At 39.6% G+C, this 18290-nt stretch overlaps 1 protein-coding gene across 10 annotated transcripts in view; it reads right to left on the reverse strand.

The window, feature by feature from the left end:
• Nucleotides 1-1176: 1176 nt before the first annotated feature.
• Nucleotides 1177-18290, reverse strand: part of FBXW7 (F-box and WD repeat domain containing 7) — a 169400-nt gene continuing 152286 nt past the window's right edge. For all 10 annotated transcript variants that reach the window (XM_036031901.1, XM_036031902.1, XM_036031900.1 and 7 more), the window contains 8 exons: nt 17808-17942; nt 12465-12588; nt 10557-10693; nt 9513-9626; nt 8133-8314; nt 5942-6167; nt 4185-4395; nt 1177-3103 (listed from right to left, as the gene is read on the reverse strand). In XM_036031901.1, the coding sequence (XP_035887794.1) occupies nt 2835-3103; nt 4185-4395; nt 5942-6167; nt 8133-8314; nt 9513-9626; nt 10557-10693; nt 12465-12588; nt 17808-17942 (1398 nt within the window). In that variant the 3' untranslated portion in view covers nt 1177-2834. The remainder of the gene's footprint in view (nt 3104-4184; nt 4396-5941; nt 6168-8132; nt 8315-9512; nt 9627-10556; nt 10694-12464; nt 12589-17807; nt 17943-18290) is intronic.

The following is an 18290-nucleotide window of genomic DNA, read 5'->3' on the forward strand; positions in this document are numbered from 1 at the left end:
GTGCTGTGGACTAAGAGAACAAATATCCAACCTCGCTGGAATGGTACCCATGGCAGGGGTCCCTGAAGTGGTGCCCACAGCTCACCTGGGGAGCTAGTGTGAGTGCAGGTGTGTGGGTCCTGTTCCTTAATGTTCTGATTTAGTAGTTTAGAGAAAGGGGGGAGGCCCTAAGAGTAAAGAACACACACTTTGTGAGAAACATGCTCCTGAAGTAGCTTCCATGTTGAGTGTTCGTCTATGGCTTGGAGAGCTGGGACGACTAGAGATTCTGTATTCACACATACACATGTATCCACATACATGCACATATGGGGAAGGGGAACCTGCTATTTGGAGCCTACATAATTTGAATAACTGGTTTGATTTTTTTTTTCACTTAGATGTGTTACATAAAATGGTGATAGAAGAGACTGAAGGTACCACAAACATGACTTATTTTTTTCCAAATTTATCAAAATTCCAGGCTTCTTTCTTCTTAAAAAAAGCTCTGGTGCTCCGCTAGTCACCTGCCTTCCTACAAATCGCCCCGCCAGCCTGAGGTGCGGTGGTGCCCCCGTCCTTAAAGCACAGAGAACATCCCCGTCCCTGAATGACGTCGCCGTGTGCAGTGTTGTTTCACGTTAATGGTGACGAAATGCCACAGGAACCCAACTCTCGTGTAAACCAGTTACCCTGCGGTAGGCCTGGTGTCACTGTGTGTCGTTTCGCTCGAAGTGGTGGAACCCATTGATGTTAAGTGAGGACTTACTGTCCCCACTTCCTGGGGCAGTGGGCGCCTCTCAGACTGTGCAGAGAAAGCTCCTGATGGGGACGCAAGCTGGGGTCCAATTTTACAAATGAACTCTTTATAGGAATTCTAGCTGTAATGGTCACAAGGGTTTTGTAACTTCTGCCCCTCTTTGGGGGACCCAGACCTCATATCTGTACGTACATCCCGATGCAACGTAGAGACAAGGACAGTGGAGGATGCTTTAGAATCTAGGGAGAGAAATGAAATCTGCATTCGCAAGGCACTCTTCTTACTTCAGCTGTATAAAACGGGCCGGGAAGTATTACTGATTTCTGAGTCACATCGGGGAATGCAAAGAAACCAACACTCTGCTATTTTAAATATTAGAGACAAACCATAAATATTTTAACTTAGTATTATTACTTCAGTGGAAGAAACAGGCATACTAACATGAAAAAACACATTTTATTGCACTTAAGTTATAAGAAAATAAAATTTCTAAGTGAATCAAACCATAGACACAATCCCTTTAAAGGTTGTTTTCCTCCATCATGTCAGGTTGTTACATAACTAAAATTAACCAACTTGAATCTGATTGTTTTAAATCAGACTATAAATAAAACAAACAAAAAATAAACGGGAGGAGGAAACAAGATCGCCTAGGATACAGTGTTAAACCACTTTCACAGTTCAGCTTGAGTTGTGGCTCTTGGAGAATGAGGCAAACCACCGACTTTTCATTCATCTCGCTCGTTTGCACGGGACGCCTTTCCTACAAAAACGGCGTCGTTTCTGCTTTGTCAGTTACTCAGAGCAATAAAACTGTAACAGTTGTTTTCCCAAATACTGTAAAATACTAAGACTGACCAGCGACTTTATTTCACTTTTGTGTTTTATATATTTTTAAAATATTTTGTCAGTTTTATTATGTACGTTCATCCATTCACCACAGCCCTCAAAAAGAAAAGTTTCTCCACAGAACAGGCGGCGGCAGCTCTGTTCCAAGGAATGTGTTTTAATTTTTGCCCAGATAAAAGAAAATAAGCTTTGCACACACTCTCAATTCTTTACTTGCAGGCAAACTTCACTCTTTATTATCTGAAACTCTCCCATTCTCAGCCTCTTAGAGGCACAGATGGTTCAAGTTTCAGTGGCAAAAAGTCTTTTTTCTGTAACCAAACTAGAGCAAATTTGGAATTCAGTCTGGGACTAAAACGTCACAGCAGAAAAAAAATAAAAAAAAATAATTTGTTTTTTTCTTTCTTTCATTTAGCAGCATAAATAAGTTTGGCCACTGGGAGTACAGTACAGGGGTGGGACAACGACCCCGTTTTTGAAGACCTACTTCTAGCACCAGCATCAAGAATTAAATCCATCTCTCGGGACTCACCGAACCCAGGACAACTTCCCGCCTTTGAGCAACGTATGCATTGAAGAGCGTATGTGGAAGCAACAGTAAATAGATTAATAGAGGCTAATACTGTGATTGATTGACATTGGCAATGGTTGGCAAAAAAAAAAAAAAAAGAAAAAAAAAGAAAAAAGCTTTTCATGATAACTGTACAAAAACAATTCACAGTAATGTATATTTTTTAGCTTTTCCACTCCAGAAAAATGACTTTTGTTGCAGACGCTCTCTCATGAGAAAGTCGACCAGACTCGCTTGGATGCCACTGCAGGTCCTCTCTAGGTCTCAGCGGTAGAAGAACCAACTCACAGAATCTGCAATGACGTTTTAGCATTAACCCTGCCCAATGACCACTGGAGAAGGAAATAAAGAAACAATTGCACCTGGTTTGACTTAGAAAGTCTCATTTTGCAAAGCTGCCCTCAGTCAGAAGTGACGCCTTTCGTGTGCCGAGGCGGCAGACGCCTCTCTTGTCAGTTGCGGTTTGTCGCCTCTTCCTCTTTCCTTCCGAGTCCGTAGGTCTTTTCGTCCTGTTGCCCCAAGCCAACATCCTGCACCACTGAGAACAAGGGACTTTTTTTCTTTTTCTCTTCTTTTTTCTTTTTCTTTTACTTTTTTTTTTTTTTTAATTTTCGCAGGGGGAAGGGCAGGGAGTATATTGTCTACACATTTGGACAAATTCATCTGTTCGGCTCTTCACTTCATGTCCACATCGAAGTCCAGCACCAGCAGCTTGGTTTCCTCAGTCCCGTTCCGACTCCCGACCGCGCACACCAGCTTTGTGTTCGAGGCTCTGATCCGCCACACGACGCCCCCGCTCCCCCCGCTCTCCAATGTGACTAGGTTTCGAATAAATTCACCCGTTTTCAAGTCCCAGAGTTTTACAGTTCCATCATCTGAGCTGGTAATTACAAAGTTCTTGTTGAACTGTAAACAGGTCACAGCACTCTGATGCTTGTTGGGACCTAGGCAAAACCAAAGGAATTTAATTACCGGTTAGAAACCACGGCTATGGGTTAGTGGCACCATAATTGGTAGACTTCTACGTTAGACCATACAATACATGAAATATTTAAGATGCTGCGTATTTAGAAACTGTGTTCTGAGTATTTTAGGATCAGCAGGAATGTAAGAAAATCTGGTAGGTGTCTGTAACTGAAACATTAACTTTCAAGAGTTCTGTCTTCCAAGAAGCTTGGTTAGCTACCAGCACACATTTTGTTTTCTGGCTGCAGAAATGAGAACTTTTCTCAGTGATGATGTGGATAGTCCAGCTTCATGGATTCTGCTGGTGGGCAGACAAGCACAGAGACCTACTGCGCTATGGCTTTGAACTGGCCAGTCAAGGGCAAAGGCCGAATGCACCCTCAAGTTCCAAAACTTGAAGAGAAAAAACCAATGTGTAAAAAGCTGCAATAACACCCACCAGAAGGCCTCACTGAAAAAACAAAAATACACTTTCTAAGGGCTATGGCCAGTAAGAAGAAGTTAATCATGACTTAAGGGAACGCTGTCATGCCTCACTCAGCACTGTGGCGTTCACACTTTTCTCTCCCTAGTTGAGTGGGCACGACCCCTCCCGCCCATCCTGGTTAAGCAGATGGTTAAGGGTTTAAGTTGAGGCCAAAGCAATTTCCTATCAGACTGAAGAGCTTCCCCTTGTCTCCCCGAGCAAGACAGCTCTCTAATTTAAAACTGGACTACAGATTCAAAATAAAATGACCACTCAAATACTAAAATGAGAATGTTGCTTCTGTGATACGGCCAAGATCTTTCTTCGCATTGTTCCTTCACGTTAGGTGGAGCGAACTGTACATGCAGAAAGCCATTAAACAATTTTATATCAAAAACGCAATTTAACACACTTTTCTCAAGGATAGCCTCGTTTTGTTAAGCCATAGTGGACATGCTCATAAGCTCATCCAGAGAAAGCATTTTCATTTTGTGTGAGGGCGATTCCTTTCGCCATGCACAAGCTCCGCATCTCCCCTTTGACTAACAGCCCACCTTGTAACAAGCACGGCTCAGGGGGCGGCCACTACTTGCCTTGCAATGTTTGTAAACACTGTCCTGTTTTGATATCCCAGATTTTCACGGTCGAGTCCGCGTTCCCAGAGACGAGGATGTTGTCTTTGAGCTCCATCCCGCTCGTCAGCGACTGGTGCCCGGTCAGCGTGTGGATGCAGTTCCCGGTCTCCACGTCCCAGACGCGGATCGATGTGTCCAGAGACCCACTCACCACGTGGATGCCGTCAAACTACAACAGACACAGTTCATTAGACCCGCCGTGTGGGCACTCCTGCTCCTGTTTATGGACCTGAGTCCTAAGGGGGGCGGGGAGGACGGCGCGGAGAACAGGCGACGCCAGGAACAAAATGAGGTCCTGGACAGGCGGCGTGGCCTCAAGCAACTCTACTGTGCATATTCTCAGAAGTTTCTATCAAAAGGATGCAGAAACGAGTAAAAAGAATTCAAAACACCCAAAATTAACACATTATTTTCTGATTACCTGGCTACACACCATGGGAAATTTAATAAGGACTGCTGTCTGAGTTTTTATTTTCCAATAGGAAGCTGAAGCTGCCGACGACGCAGCTTGCGCCCAAGAGTGTGCTTGCTCGTCAATACCTAAGGCATGAAAAGGGCGAGCGATAGCTTTCATGTTTAAAAGTTGGTCCCACTAAAAATCGTACGTAAAATAAAAATTTCACTTACAATAACCTAAATGCCAATTAGGAAATGTGCCAACAGAGAATTATGAAGAGGTGGCATTTTGACAACAAAAGCAAGTTACACAGCCATCACTTTTTCTGCTTCCCAGTTATACCAAAGGTCAGTATCTATCAATTCCCAGGTCTGTAATAATGTTGCTCCCTCTTTTCTGAACCTAACAGCTCATTTAAATGAGAGTATTATAGTCATTAAGGCTCTGAGCATATCACAAAACACAAAAACAAATGCAGCCAATTCCCCTTCCTCCAAACTCATAACCTCTTGTAAGGCAACCATCATTTTTACTGTGTGTCACTCTTCTGTGGCACAGCCAGTCCCCCATCAACCACGAAACAAACACCCCAAGAACAGGACATTCGGCACTGGGACCACGAACTAGCTTTCGGATCACTAATGGGCAATAACCGGTAAATGAACCACACAAGTAATTGAAAATTTTTTGAATGGAAATGCTGTCTTTCAGAGAATAAAATGAGACCTATCTTCTAAACTTGCCATTAACTTATTTCAAAATATGGCAATCTGTTCAAGGACATCGGGTCCAAATGCAAACAAAAAGCGAGTTTGGTCAAATTTCTGTCCCCAGGACTATGAGTCAGCAGCCCTGCGAGAGCGGAGCGGTTTCATGCAGAACGGCCTCACTTCTGCTTCGAATGGGGACAGAATCACAATTACATGGTCCATCAACTTTCGGCTATCGAGGCAAAGGGGCAGCTTTTGGCCAAATTAATCCTCTACTAAGGAGTTTATTAAAATCGAGGTTATTCTCCTATGAGACTATCTACCCATTAATTAATATAGCAAAACTTAGGGCTCCCAAATCCCAGTTTCTAAGACAAATATTTGTATTGTAGAGGGAAAATGGATCACAGAAAAACTAGAACGAATCGTACAAATAATTCCAAAATATATGCGTTCTTCAGGCTGGCTTTCAAGTATATGCAAACAACAGGTAATGTGATTCATGTTTCTTGGACTGGACCAACAATCTGACAGGGGTTATCTGGGGACAACTATCTGGTGACTCACTAGCAGAGCGTCCAAGGGGTGGGAGAGATACGGTCTCTTACCTGTAACGAGTAGACTCTATTAGTATGCCCCTGCAACGTGTGTAGACAGGTCTCAGTCTCTGGATCCCACACCTTCACCATAAAATCGTACGCTCCACTAACAACCCTCCTGCCATCATACTGCACGCAGCGCACCGCTGCCACGTGACCCATCAGCACATGTAAACACTGGCCTGTCTCGATGTCCCAAACCCTAAGAGTGGCATCTCGAGAACCGCTAACCACCCTGCAGGGGGAAACAGAGAAAGAAACACAAGTATTAGGATTTTTAATGACACGAGAAGGCGTGATATATAAAGCCAGCAATGATTAAAACTTCTCTTTTCTTTAGGAACACCTGTTTTCAAAGAACTATCTAAAACCCTGACATATAAATACACAGCAGCTGAGTTACTCTGAATGGGATGGGAAGTGGGGGAGCCTAGGATTCTGCCTTTTTGGTTCCTCCACCCATCAGAGGTCGAGTAGCTCCTTGGGGTTCTGTGGAACGATTTGAAAACTATTATGTTGTATTTTCAAAAGAAGGAGAAAAAGCAACAGCAGCAAAAGCAGGCAGCTCTACACACACCGTATACAGTAAGAGCTTGAATCTTAGAAATGCTAATGCGCACGGCACATATAAAATGTTAATGGGAGAATGCTGGGTGGTAGTATTTTGAAAAAATAAAATTTTCTTCTTTATTCTTTCTGCCATTTCCCAAAATCCTAACGATGCACACATGAATATTCCCTTTGTGACTAGGTTATTCAACAAAACAAATGAGAATTTGGAATTTAAACGGCTAAGGATATGTGCTTTCCACCACATATTCTGGTAAAATGAACCAGTTTTAGACATGTCCTCAAAGGCTGCATATGCTTCTATTTATAAATATTCAACAGGCGACAGGCACGTTAAGATACACAGATTTTAGAAGATATATATGTTGAAGCAACAGAAATCCCTTTGGAGTCTGAACCAACGTGACTGAAGCTCTGCCCTTCTGAAGACCAGTGTCACACAAGCACCACCACCATCTCTGGGTTACAAGGGAGCGCGGAAACCTCGGGTGCCTTTCGCCACCCCTAAGAGGTAAAGAAAGGCCACAGTTCCCGCGCTGGAGGAGCAGAGAATGGAAGCTTGAGAGATTTAAGTCAGAACACATAGAAATGGAAATGTAAGATCTCTTGATACCAATCCCCCAAATTTTAATAGTAGAGCACACTTTTCAAAGTAGACTCAAAGGTCAATTAAAAAGGTACTTTCTCTTCACCTATTACCAATCTAGTGTGAAATCTCCTTAATGTAATGGTTCTTAATAGAGAAGATGCTATGGGCAGAGTTAAAGGTAAACAGTGGAGTGGAGTCACTCTTGGGGCCCTGCACAAAGGCCTTGTCTGACAGATGGAGCAGAAATCACATTTGCCTGGGGGGGGGTGTCCCATGAAGACATGCCAACAGAAGACAGGGGTTTGAATGGGGGGCTGTGTAGGAGCAGATGCAACCAGCAGCAACGGCACTGAGGGGAAAAAGCACGCAGTCAGGCTTGGCTGAAACCATTTTGAAAACTGGACTGAGGGTTTTGTCCTTCACTTGCAGGCAACAAGAGGCTCCCAAAGGGCAGTGACGCCATCGTGGTGAGAGGAGAGTTCTCTGTCACCTGTGTGAAGAAAGGTGAGACGCCCAGGTCTCAATGCTGCGTCATAGTTCAGGTGACCAGGAATAAGAGTGCAAGTTAAACCCCACAGGCTTCCGCTTCTGCCCAGACACAGGGGACATGACGGAGGGGGGGGGCGGGGGGGGGGCGTCATCTGAAAGACGTGGAGATGAAGCCCGAATGGCTGGATTTGTCCCACTGGCAGGGATATGAGTAGCAGAAGAGAAAAGAAAAAATATTGTTTCTGAAAATGATGAGTCCTTAAGATGTAGAACAATAAAATAAGATGCTATTCAAGATTAGAGAGAAGAGAGTTTCAAGAAGGAAGCCAACAACACTAATAAATGAGGAGGGAAATGTAAAGATCACTCCCGATTTTAAGCCAATACACTCTTGCTTCTGTCCCTAGCACAGAAACATCTGTAATCTAATAATTAAAGTGTAATTTCAGAGCACATTATCACTATCTCTTTATTGGACACGGTGTATCATATAAGTTGAACTCTACACAAAGGGCCGGGAACCCCAAGCGCCGTGCCCCACCCCCCACTCACCTCTTCTCGTGGAGGTGCATGCAGCGGACCGTGGACGTGTGCCCGTAGAGGGTGTGTATGCACTCCCCCGTCTCCGCGTTCCACACTTTCAGGGTCCGGTCTGTAGACCCACTGATGATGATGTTGTCTCTCATCTGTGACGACCACACTCCGCCCGTGTGTCCCACCAACGTCCTCAGACACTGGAAAAACACTTAAGGTGATTACTTTGGGGCAGAAAGAAAAATGATTTAAATAACATTTCAGTAGCTCAGTGAAATGTGAAGTAAAGTTGTATGTACTCAATCTGACTGTCGGGCATATCAGAGATCGTTTCTCACATCGCTACCGCACGGCCCTGTCACTACTCACTGCTGCGCTGATTCAGTGGCATAACACATCACACACGCACACGCACACGCCACTGAGGCACAAGCATGGAGAAAGGAAACATTTATCATGGACGTTTGAAAGCTCCAGCCTGGCCTCTTTCATGAGCTAACACTAACGCCGCAACTTGGTTTCATCCCTGGGAGTGGATTCCATGAAAGGATGCCGCCAGGGTTGGGTGTGGCTACATACCACACTGCATCTGGGCAAGGTACTTCTAGACAAGTGAGGGCAGACATTAAAGCCCTGAGGTCACGCCAAAACTCATCTCACTAAGGAAATATGAGGCTGCTTTAAAAAACGTTAACACCTAACTTGGAATATTTAGAAGATTTCTGCCCAAGAATCAGCATGCTATAAGACATTTTAAAACACATAGATTTGGTCCTCACACTTTCTTCCATTATTTTTCAGGTGGTCGGTTCGTGAAAATAATTTCCAGCGGACAGATACGTATGTACGTGCTCGCCAGAGAACAGCTGGCGTCTAACGTAGTACGAGGCGAGACTGCCTGCCTGGACTGCCCTTCCCTTCCGGCTCCTATGTAAATAGCTTGCTTAACTCCCACATCAGAGGATGCGAGATAAGCCTGAATTAATATGATTTATGTAACTTCTAAACTGTTAGCACGTTATCAACAAAGCAGTTTACAAGGAAAAACAAATACCCCTCAAATCGTATTCTTCAAAAAGATTAAAAAGGAAGGAGATAAAATTTAGATTAGGTTAAAAAGGTGGGAAAAAAAATGAGACAAGAAAAAGATAAAGTAAAATCTTAATAGCTACATCACAGAGATGAGAAAACTACTTAAATAAAGAAGACACTGCTGACATCCCTCCCTGTCATGAGAAACATCATCTTCATGGCAAGGAAGAAGCTAAATCAGAAGCTCTGATATTTGCTATCAAACTAAGATAGGGTCAAAACAAATCCTTGTTTTCCTTCCAGCAGCTGATCCTTGCAAAGACACACACAAAACAGCGACTGGTGAAGTGCAGGACGTGAACTTACTTTGCCCGTGACTGCCGACCAAACTTTTAAAGTGTTGTCGTCGGAACCACTAACTATTCGGTTTCCACAGAACTGTAAGCATGTAATCACATGGTCATCATGTCCTTTCAGCACCTATGGGGTAGAGGGGCAGGTTAGGGATGTTTTAAATGGTTTCTGAAAATACTGGCAAAGAGAAAAATGAAGCCATAAATAGGGGCAGTAATCTGTAATCTATTTCTAGAATTAAAGTTCATATGAAACATGAAGCATCATCATTCCTGGCTGATGAGTCAAGTATTAAACATTTTATTGTTTCCATGTTCTATTATTTATACATGAGGCATCAACTGTTATAACTTTACTAAGACCTCATGAAGATGGTTCAAATACAAATGTACTTCATCGTCATCTATTTTATCTGTCTACACGTAAGTTTTACAATTTGACACAAAAACGAAAGCACCTATTAACTAGAAAGACAAGAGCGACAATAATGACCAACTTTTAAACGTGTAACAATGTAAACCTGTCACAATTATACACAGGAATAAAACTCTCTCCCTACATTGATCTTTCCAGTTATAACACTATATCTAAGAATGCCAAGCATTTTTTAAATATTTGAAATATTGTAAGACAAAGAGTCAGAATAACAGTTCAATTTTTAAAAACAATACACACAAAAGCCAGCAAAATAAGACAAAACAAAACATGGGCACTCCTCAAAAATTGTATGTGGGCTGCTATGTGGTCAGAGAGGGAAAAAATGGGTAGGTAGAACATATATGACACAGAAGTCAATAGGATACTCAGAAATTTTCATTTACATAAGACAGAAGTACATGCGAATCAACTCCTCTTTTACTCAAGGCAATGCATGGTCAGACTAGAGAAAATGGCAATAGAAGGGTGTTGTTGATTATGTTTTCATGTATTTTAAAATACATTGTTTTCTTTCTACTGGAGACAGGTGTCAAGTTACACTGGTCGCCAAGAAGCGGGAAACACACTAAGGGCTGACAGAGATTCACCCTTTCGGGTGCGCTACGTGAGCTCGGTTACCTTAGGAGACTTGAGTTCTCCTCGCCTCCAGTTAGTATCGATCCTATGCTGTCTGATGTAAGCGCTTTTCCACGGGCTGTGTATAAAACCTGGTTTTATTACTTTTCTTCTCTTGATGTGCAATGGTTCATCAATACCTGGTTTTGAAGAGGTAGAGAGTATGATTAACCTTTCACCAAAAATAAATATTACACACTATATCTCCTTTTTCTCTATGTTGAAAACCACCAAAATTAGACACTAATTTCTAACATTATTATTGCAAAACAAAGCGATGTAAAGTTTATACTGTGTATGGTGTTCTTTTAGAGTAACCATTTCCTTTTTCTCTCAGAATGATTCTGTGAAATGCTGGTGAGGATGTACATAAATTGGAACCACTGTGCAATGCTTGGGGGGAATGTGAAATGGTGTCACCGCTATGGACAATAGTATGGCGGCTCCTCAAAAGTGCCGAGCACAGAATTACGACATGATCCAGCAATTCCCCTTCTGGACATATACCCAAAAAGAAATGAAAAGGGGGACTTGAACAAGTATTCGTACACTGTGTTCGTAACAGCATTATTTATAATAGCCAAAAAGTAGAAGCAACCCAAGTGTCCACTGATGGATAAATAGGAAAAGAAAATGTGGCACAGACGTAACAAGGGAATATTATTCAACCTCAACAAAATTCTAACACGTGCTACCACACTGATGACCTTGAAGGCATTATGCTAAGTAACATTAGCCAGTCACGAGAAGACAAATACCACACGATTCCACTTATACACGGCACCTAGGGTAGTTCAGTTCGCAGAGACGGAAAGTAGGAGGAGGGCTGCCAGGGGCTGCAGGGAGGAGGAACAGGGAGGTCCTGACGTGCGGGCATGGAGTTTCGGCGAGGGGAGATAAAAAGTTCTGCAGATGGATGGTAGTGATGGCTCAATGTGAATGTACTTAACACCACTCAACTGCGCTCTTAAAAATGGTTAAAATTTTATGTAAATGTTACCATTATTTTAAAAAGTCATTAAGATAATGATCCCATGAGAGAAGCTATGGCAGGCATGACTCATCCCACTTTATGTACACAGACACTTGAGAGGAGACAGCTTCTCCGCTGAGTCCAAGCCGCAGGCTGGGCGGAGGCAGGGCTGGGCACCCCAGGCTGCCCTCGCCCGTGCCCCCCTCACGGCAACCTCCCCGAGGGGGCACAACCACTGGGCTATCTGTCTCACGCTCAAAAATTCTTTCTCCTTAATGTTGCTTGTCAGAGGCAAATCACATTTTTACATATTTTTTCAAAAATATTATTTTTCTAGATGACTGCTGGGGGGAAAAAGTCTTTTCTTAAATTAATATGGATGATACCTACTCCTGTACTAAGAAAGGGAATTCTTTCTTTACGGGTTTCCAGAACATAAGCCCCATAATGGGAGGAAAATGGGAGTTTATTACTATATCCTCAGCATTTAGGAACGTCAGGTTCATAAGAGGTGTCCAAAACTATACACTAAATATAATGGTTAGCATGAGGATATACCCGTATTTGAGTATTTAATTGCTAACATAGCCTTGAATTTCCCTTAAATCATCCTAACCTCATCTTTACTTTTTACTGTGTATTATTTCTACCAGAGGCTGAGAAGCAAATCAGGTATATTTGCTATTGGTTGTAGTGTTCATTAAAGGCATTGGCTGCAAGGTTCGGCTCATTAGAGCATGTGGACTAACACGTGGATTTTATGTAAGTAGGTGAATGCAAATGAGGACTCAATCCTGATTCTCTGATAGGCTGCGGAAAGTTTTCTTTTTCATTTCTTCACCAGTTTATTCTACTTGCACGTGAAACTTATTTTTATTTTTCTATTTTTCAGAATCACTTTGCTTTTTCGAAACACATTTTCTCTATGCGATCCTTACCCTCTTCTTTGCATTTCTCTCTCCAGAGAAGGTTGTCTTCAGCCAAAATTCTCCAGTAGCGACATGTCTGAGCCGCTTGCAGCAGGTCTTTGGGTTCCAGGAATGAAAGCACATAAAGTGCCAGCTACGAGAAGGAAAAGCACAGTGTATCCATCTTTTTACATATATAAAAACCGTAAGTTAATTATTCTCTACGGACAAAGTACATACAGATAAATGTAATATAATTCTGCATACTAATTTCTAAAGTTATGAAAGGTAGTACCTCTAATATTTGATCTTAACAAATATATACCAGATTTAACAAATCCAAACACTCAGTTGGTTTTTATGGACCTTCCTCCACCGACTCAGCTCTCCAAAGGACACTTATCAGACCTCCCAGCCTCTGCTCTTGCCTCTGTTGTGCGTCTCAACTCCAGAATTTGATCTACCTACCCACCACCTACCTACTTATTTACCGATTTACTTTACTTTTATTGGTTGCTTACATTTTGTCTTTTTTCTCTCCTCAGTCCAATATCAATTCATTGAAAGTAGGATGTAAGGTAAGAAATGAGGTTTCTTGATATTCTGTGTGGTATAATTTCAGAGCATTTCTGATACAGTTACTAGTTCTTTATCATATCAAAGTGTTTTTCAAACATTTACAGCCTTTATTGTAAATGACAAAATGGGTCAATTAGTAAACCTCTCCATAGATATATAAAAGCAATTGGGTGCTAATTACTTTATACTGCTTAAGGAGATTTTCTTAATGGGCCAGATACAGTTATATATTGGAAGCAGCTCTTTGGTATAGGATTGATTTTAAAATTTTGTTTCCAATACTTGCAAACCATCAATTTTGTTTTCATTGTGTAAAGTCAATTCAAATAAATAAAGGAAATGGAAAAAGAAGAAAAAGAGAAAGCTTCTGAATATGCTTATTCAATTAGCCACAGAAATCACATAGATATTTATATTATATTAGGACAAAAATGATCTAAGCAGAGCAATAAAAAAAGAAAAAGAAACAGAGCAATAAAGTTTAGTTTTCATATAAATTAAATTACAAGGATTTAAAACAAACTATCATTTAAAGGGCCAAGGGCCATAATAAGGGAGTAAAAGTATGATTTGTTTTTAAAGGCTAGTTAAAAATTACATGATATAAATTATGCTTTCCCAATGACTTATACACATGGAATTCATCATTAATCACACATTTATTGAGTACATTCAATATAGAAAGTACTTCAGCTAGTCACTATTAAATTTCATACTACTGTTGACAGCAGAAAACTTTGTGGAGTAATGATTTTTGGTCTGTCAGGAAAGATCATTCAGTACCATATATAGAATCTGAGTCATTTAAACTAATAAGGCACAAATAAATTCAACACTATATGTGTATATACACATACACATATACAAATATATTACACATATTGAATAATATATCTCAACAATGTCATTTTTTAATGGATATTTCATAAGCCACTGAATTTTGAAATTATGACCAATCAAAGCCTGGGCAAGTTTGCTTACAGTCAGTGTAACAATGTTATACAATATCACCATATTATTAATCTTCCATGTGAAATTGATATATAACACAGAAATTATTAAGCACAAAATTGTATCTGTGTAAGAGATGCTATTTTATGCCCAAGATATTTAGAATGGCCATATGAAAAAGTCTATTCTTTGCTTTAGTTCTCTAGCTGAAGTAGAAATCAGGTAATGTACAGAATGGATTTTAAAGACTAGGAAAAAAATCCAGAGCAGCTTAGGTTTGAACTATATCCTGAAGTCAACAGGTAAAATTTCCTTTGTTACTGGTAATGAAAAGATCATCAAGTCCCATGTCTTCATGCATTACAGAGAAATGTCAAGGAACATTCAGGCACTAAACGAAGTCGAACTGCTAACTCCATAGGTAATCTGCACACTTTTCCTTCAGCAGAGCAAAGGAACTCAACCATGAACTTCCTTATATTAAATGTTTGCCTGTTTACACCTAGCCAGTTCCATGAAAACATCTAGGCATTATAGAAAATACACAAAGGGAAATAGGAAAATACGCATTTAAAAAAATCAGAACCAGAAAAATAAAAACAAATCAGAAAAGAAAGTTTAACGCAGGGAAAAGTAGAACACAAATATGCTGGCAACAATATTTTACATGGTTTTAAAATTAAATTGCCAAGCAAAAAGGGAACAACAATTACTGACACAATTCTTAGTGTGTATTATGGGCAAGTACACTGGTTCCTCAAAGCAAGCAAGGGTTGGCTACGTGGGGTTCCTTACGGGGGACGGAGAACAGGCACTGGCCCGCACTACGTCTCTACATAGCAGGGGTTGTATAAAGTTCTTATGGCCAAGATTTAATGCAGTGTTCTATTCATTTGTCTTAAAGGTAAAACCTAGATTAGTAATTCTTTCTAAGGACCGCTTTTGCCAGATAGAAGCTCTTACATTGAACATCTTTTTCAGATAATTACCTTCTCCTTGTGCAAAATTTTAATTTCAGTGAGAGTTGCTATTTTTTGTTCTTCTCTACAACCTATATAAAATAGCACCATATTATACTTAAAAGTAGCTAATGCTTTTCCAGAATTGCTATATTTCAGTGGATTGAATTAGTGAAAGAATAATAAAATGGTGGCTGAGCCTATGTTAAGAATTTAGATCTTGTTCTAAGTCATCTACTGTATCACTATGCTTTTTTTCTTGGTATTTAAAAAAAAAAAAGAAAAAAGAAAAATGCTGTCTATGAGAGGCCACCCAATGAGACTAGTGAGATTTTTGGCAAGGTTTTTGAGATTAATAAGTAAATGTTGGTAAAAAGCTTTGAGACCTGTTGGAAAGAATTATACAAAATTATGATGTGTCCATTCCCTGACATGAAGGGAATGTTTTAAGTGGTGGTAGTGCTCAGCCTCCAGGAAGACAATGTTCACTTCCTTAAGGACTTAGGGCGACACCATCATTTCTCTACATGGAAAATAAAGGATCTTTCAAAGTAGGAAAAATTTTTCTAGTGGTTGGAGAAAATAAAGAAAACAGATTCTTTTTTTTTTTTAATGAATTAATGAATATTTTAAACTTTTTTTATCTTCTTTTTTTTTTAAGATTTTATTTATTTATTTTTAGAGAGGGAAGGGAGGGAGATAGAGATAGAGAGAGAGAGAGAGAAACGTCAATGTGCGGTTGCTGGGGGTTATGTCCTGCAACCCAGGAATGTACCCTGGCTGGGAATCGAACCTGGGACACTTTGGTTCCCAGCCCGCGCTCAATCCACTGAGCTACGCCAGCCAGGGCTAAGAAAACAGATTCTGAGATAATATTCTAAGTCAAGGCTCACTCTCATTTTCCTGCCTAGCTTTACTTGTTTTCTCTCAGCAATCTTGAAACAAACAAAACAAACAAACAAAAACAACAAAAAAACACTTAGTCCAAAAACATTTTCATTTGTGCTTAATTCTTAGAGTCTTCAAAATACTTTCATGTTCTTTTTATTTTAAATCATATTTTTGTGTGTTAAGAAGTGAAAATACAAAGATAAAACAAAACCTCATCATTCTCAGAGATAATGGGCAAACTAGATGAAGAGAAAATCTATCTTTTAACAAATATACCACCTTCTAAAATAAGAAGGACATCAACGGAAACTAGGAAGAATATATCAAAGGGGAACAAATTCACTTTTGGTCAAATACTCATAAAAAGCGTTTCCTATAATTAACATCCTTCTAGAGGCAAAAAGAGTGTATATCACTTTCAAAAGTCAAATCTATTCAAAGGATGCAGTTTTAGAATGAGCCAGCAAGAATGAAAGTTTTTTTCTGGGACAATGTCATTTTTTAAAAATCACTCCAAAGAAGAAATATTTCAGAAATAAGGTGTTTTTTCACCTTGCTTTTTTTCCCTGAAATTATGCTTAGTTTCATAAATTAAAGATAATAAAATTATTTTATTCATATCCAATCTGAAATTATTATCAGGACCATCTTAAATACCTTTAGGATATTCAGAATAGTTACCTGAAAAAACAGATTCCTTTTTCTTCAAATGGGAAGTTTGAGGATCATTTGCAACAGTACATTATCATTTTATATAGCCTGCTTAGCTGACATATAACAGTCGCATGCGTATACTTTGTGAAAATATGGTGACATTGATTATTCAATGTTATACTATTTAATTTTTTTATTGTTGTTCAATTACAGTTGTCACCATTTTCCCCCATTACTCTCACCTGCCCTGCCCACCCCCCTTCTGTACTTAATCCTCCCCCCATTATTTAATCTTACATTATTTCTGTTTGATGAAAAAATGAAACTATGTGGCCTATAACATCAATAAAAAATTACAACTAAACTATGCCTCATTTATACAGTCAAGAATGCCCATGATCATAATCAACCTACAGTTAAAACATAGTATCAGCTTATATAAAGATATAAAAACAAATGGACATAAACAATTCCAAAAGAAATGTTTTAAGAATGCAGCTGATATAGGAAATCTGTAATTGTGTGTGTGTGTGTGTGTGTGTGTGTATGCATGTGAAAAAAGGGGAATGATTAGTAGAAAAAGACATATATGTGAAATTCCATATATTTCAAAATATAATGATTATACAACGTAAGTAACAGAACTGCAATTCAACAGAATCATAAAACTATTAACTTTGAAGGGACTTAGGATAAATAACAAAAACTGCTGTTTTAATAAAATCAGAATTTAAAAAAAATCTAATGAACATACCAAGACAACCAAAGGTTGGGTTTCAAAAAACCTGGGAGAAAATTTTGGTGAAGAAACAAATGAATAAAACTCAATAGCTTACTCCCATATGTGACTTGTTCCAGTGGTAGAAAGAAGTCACTCAGCTCATAAATATACTTTAATCTGAAAATTATATTAAGTGATGGCAGGTTGTTATTTACAGCCTTTTTTAGCACTAATTACAAGTGGTAAACTGGCAATAGTGAATATAATAGGATGCGTAGGATATAATAAGATGAATATAATAGTGAATATACTAGTGAACAGTTAGGATGACAGTGTTGTTTTTTTAAAAAGATTTTATTTATTTTCAAAGAGGGTTAGGGAGGGAGAAAGAAACACTAATGTGTGGTTGCCTCTAGAGTGCCCCTACTGGGGACCTGGCCTGCAACCCAGGCATGTGCCCTGACTGGGAATCGAACCAGCTACCCTCCGGTTCACAGGCCAGCGCTCAATCCACTGAGCCACACCAGCCAGGGGCATGATCACAGTGTTTAAAGGTGGTAGCTGTTGAATTATGTTCTCAAGTAGCACAAAATGAAGAATATAATTGCTCATCCTTACCTCTTTAGGGAGCAACGAAATAAAGTCTCGTTGAAACTGAGGTTCTATCACTTGCATCATATGTTTTACTTGGGTTGGTTCGCAACTATCAATAAGTTCATCTAAAGCAAGCAATTTCTCTGGTCCACTCCAGCTCTATCAAAGAGGAATGAGAAAATTTTATTATTTTCATAAATGCCTCAAATTAAAGAAAAATCCACATTCACACAACATAAAAAGGAACTTCATACAGTGATATTTTCTCTAGAAGGCAATGAAGTGATAATCATTTAGTCTCATCAAATTTACTAGCTACCTTTATTTTATAAAAGCTTTTTAAAAAGTCATAATTTTGATGGGAAAATATTTGTGCATTACCTTTCTGTAATTGTTATTCATCTACTACTAAGATAGTGGTTTAGAAACCAAAATTTTATACAGAAATATCCATTTGAGTTACTTGTAAACAGAGAATTTTGATACATTTCTTTCTCTACATTCTTC

This window comes from Phyllostomus discolor, chromosome 8 (assembly GCF_004126475.2).
Source record: "Phyllostomus discolor isolate MPI-MPIP mPhyDis1 chromosome 8, mPhyDis1.pri.v3, whole genome shotgun sequence".
NCBI lineage: Eukaryota > Metazoa > Chordata > Mammalia > Chiroptera > Phyllostomidae > Phyllostomus > Phyllostomus discolor.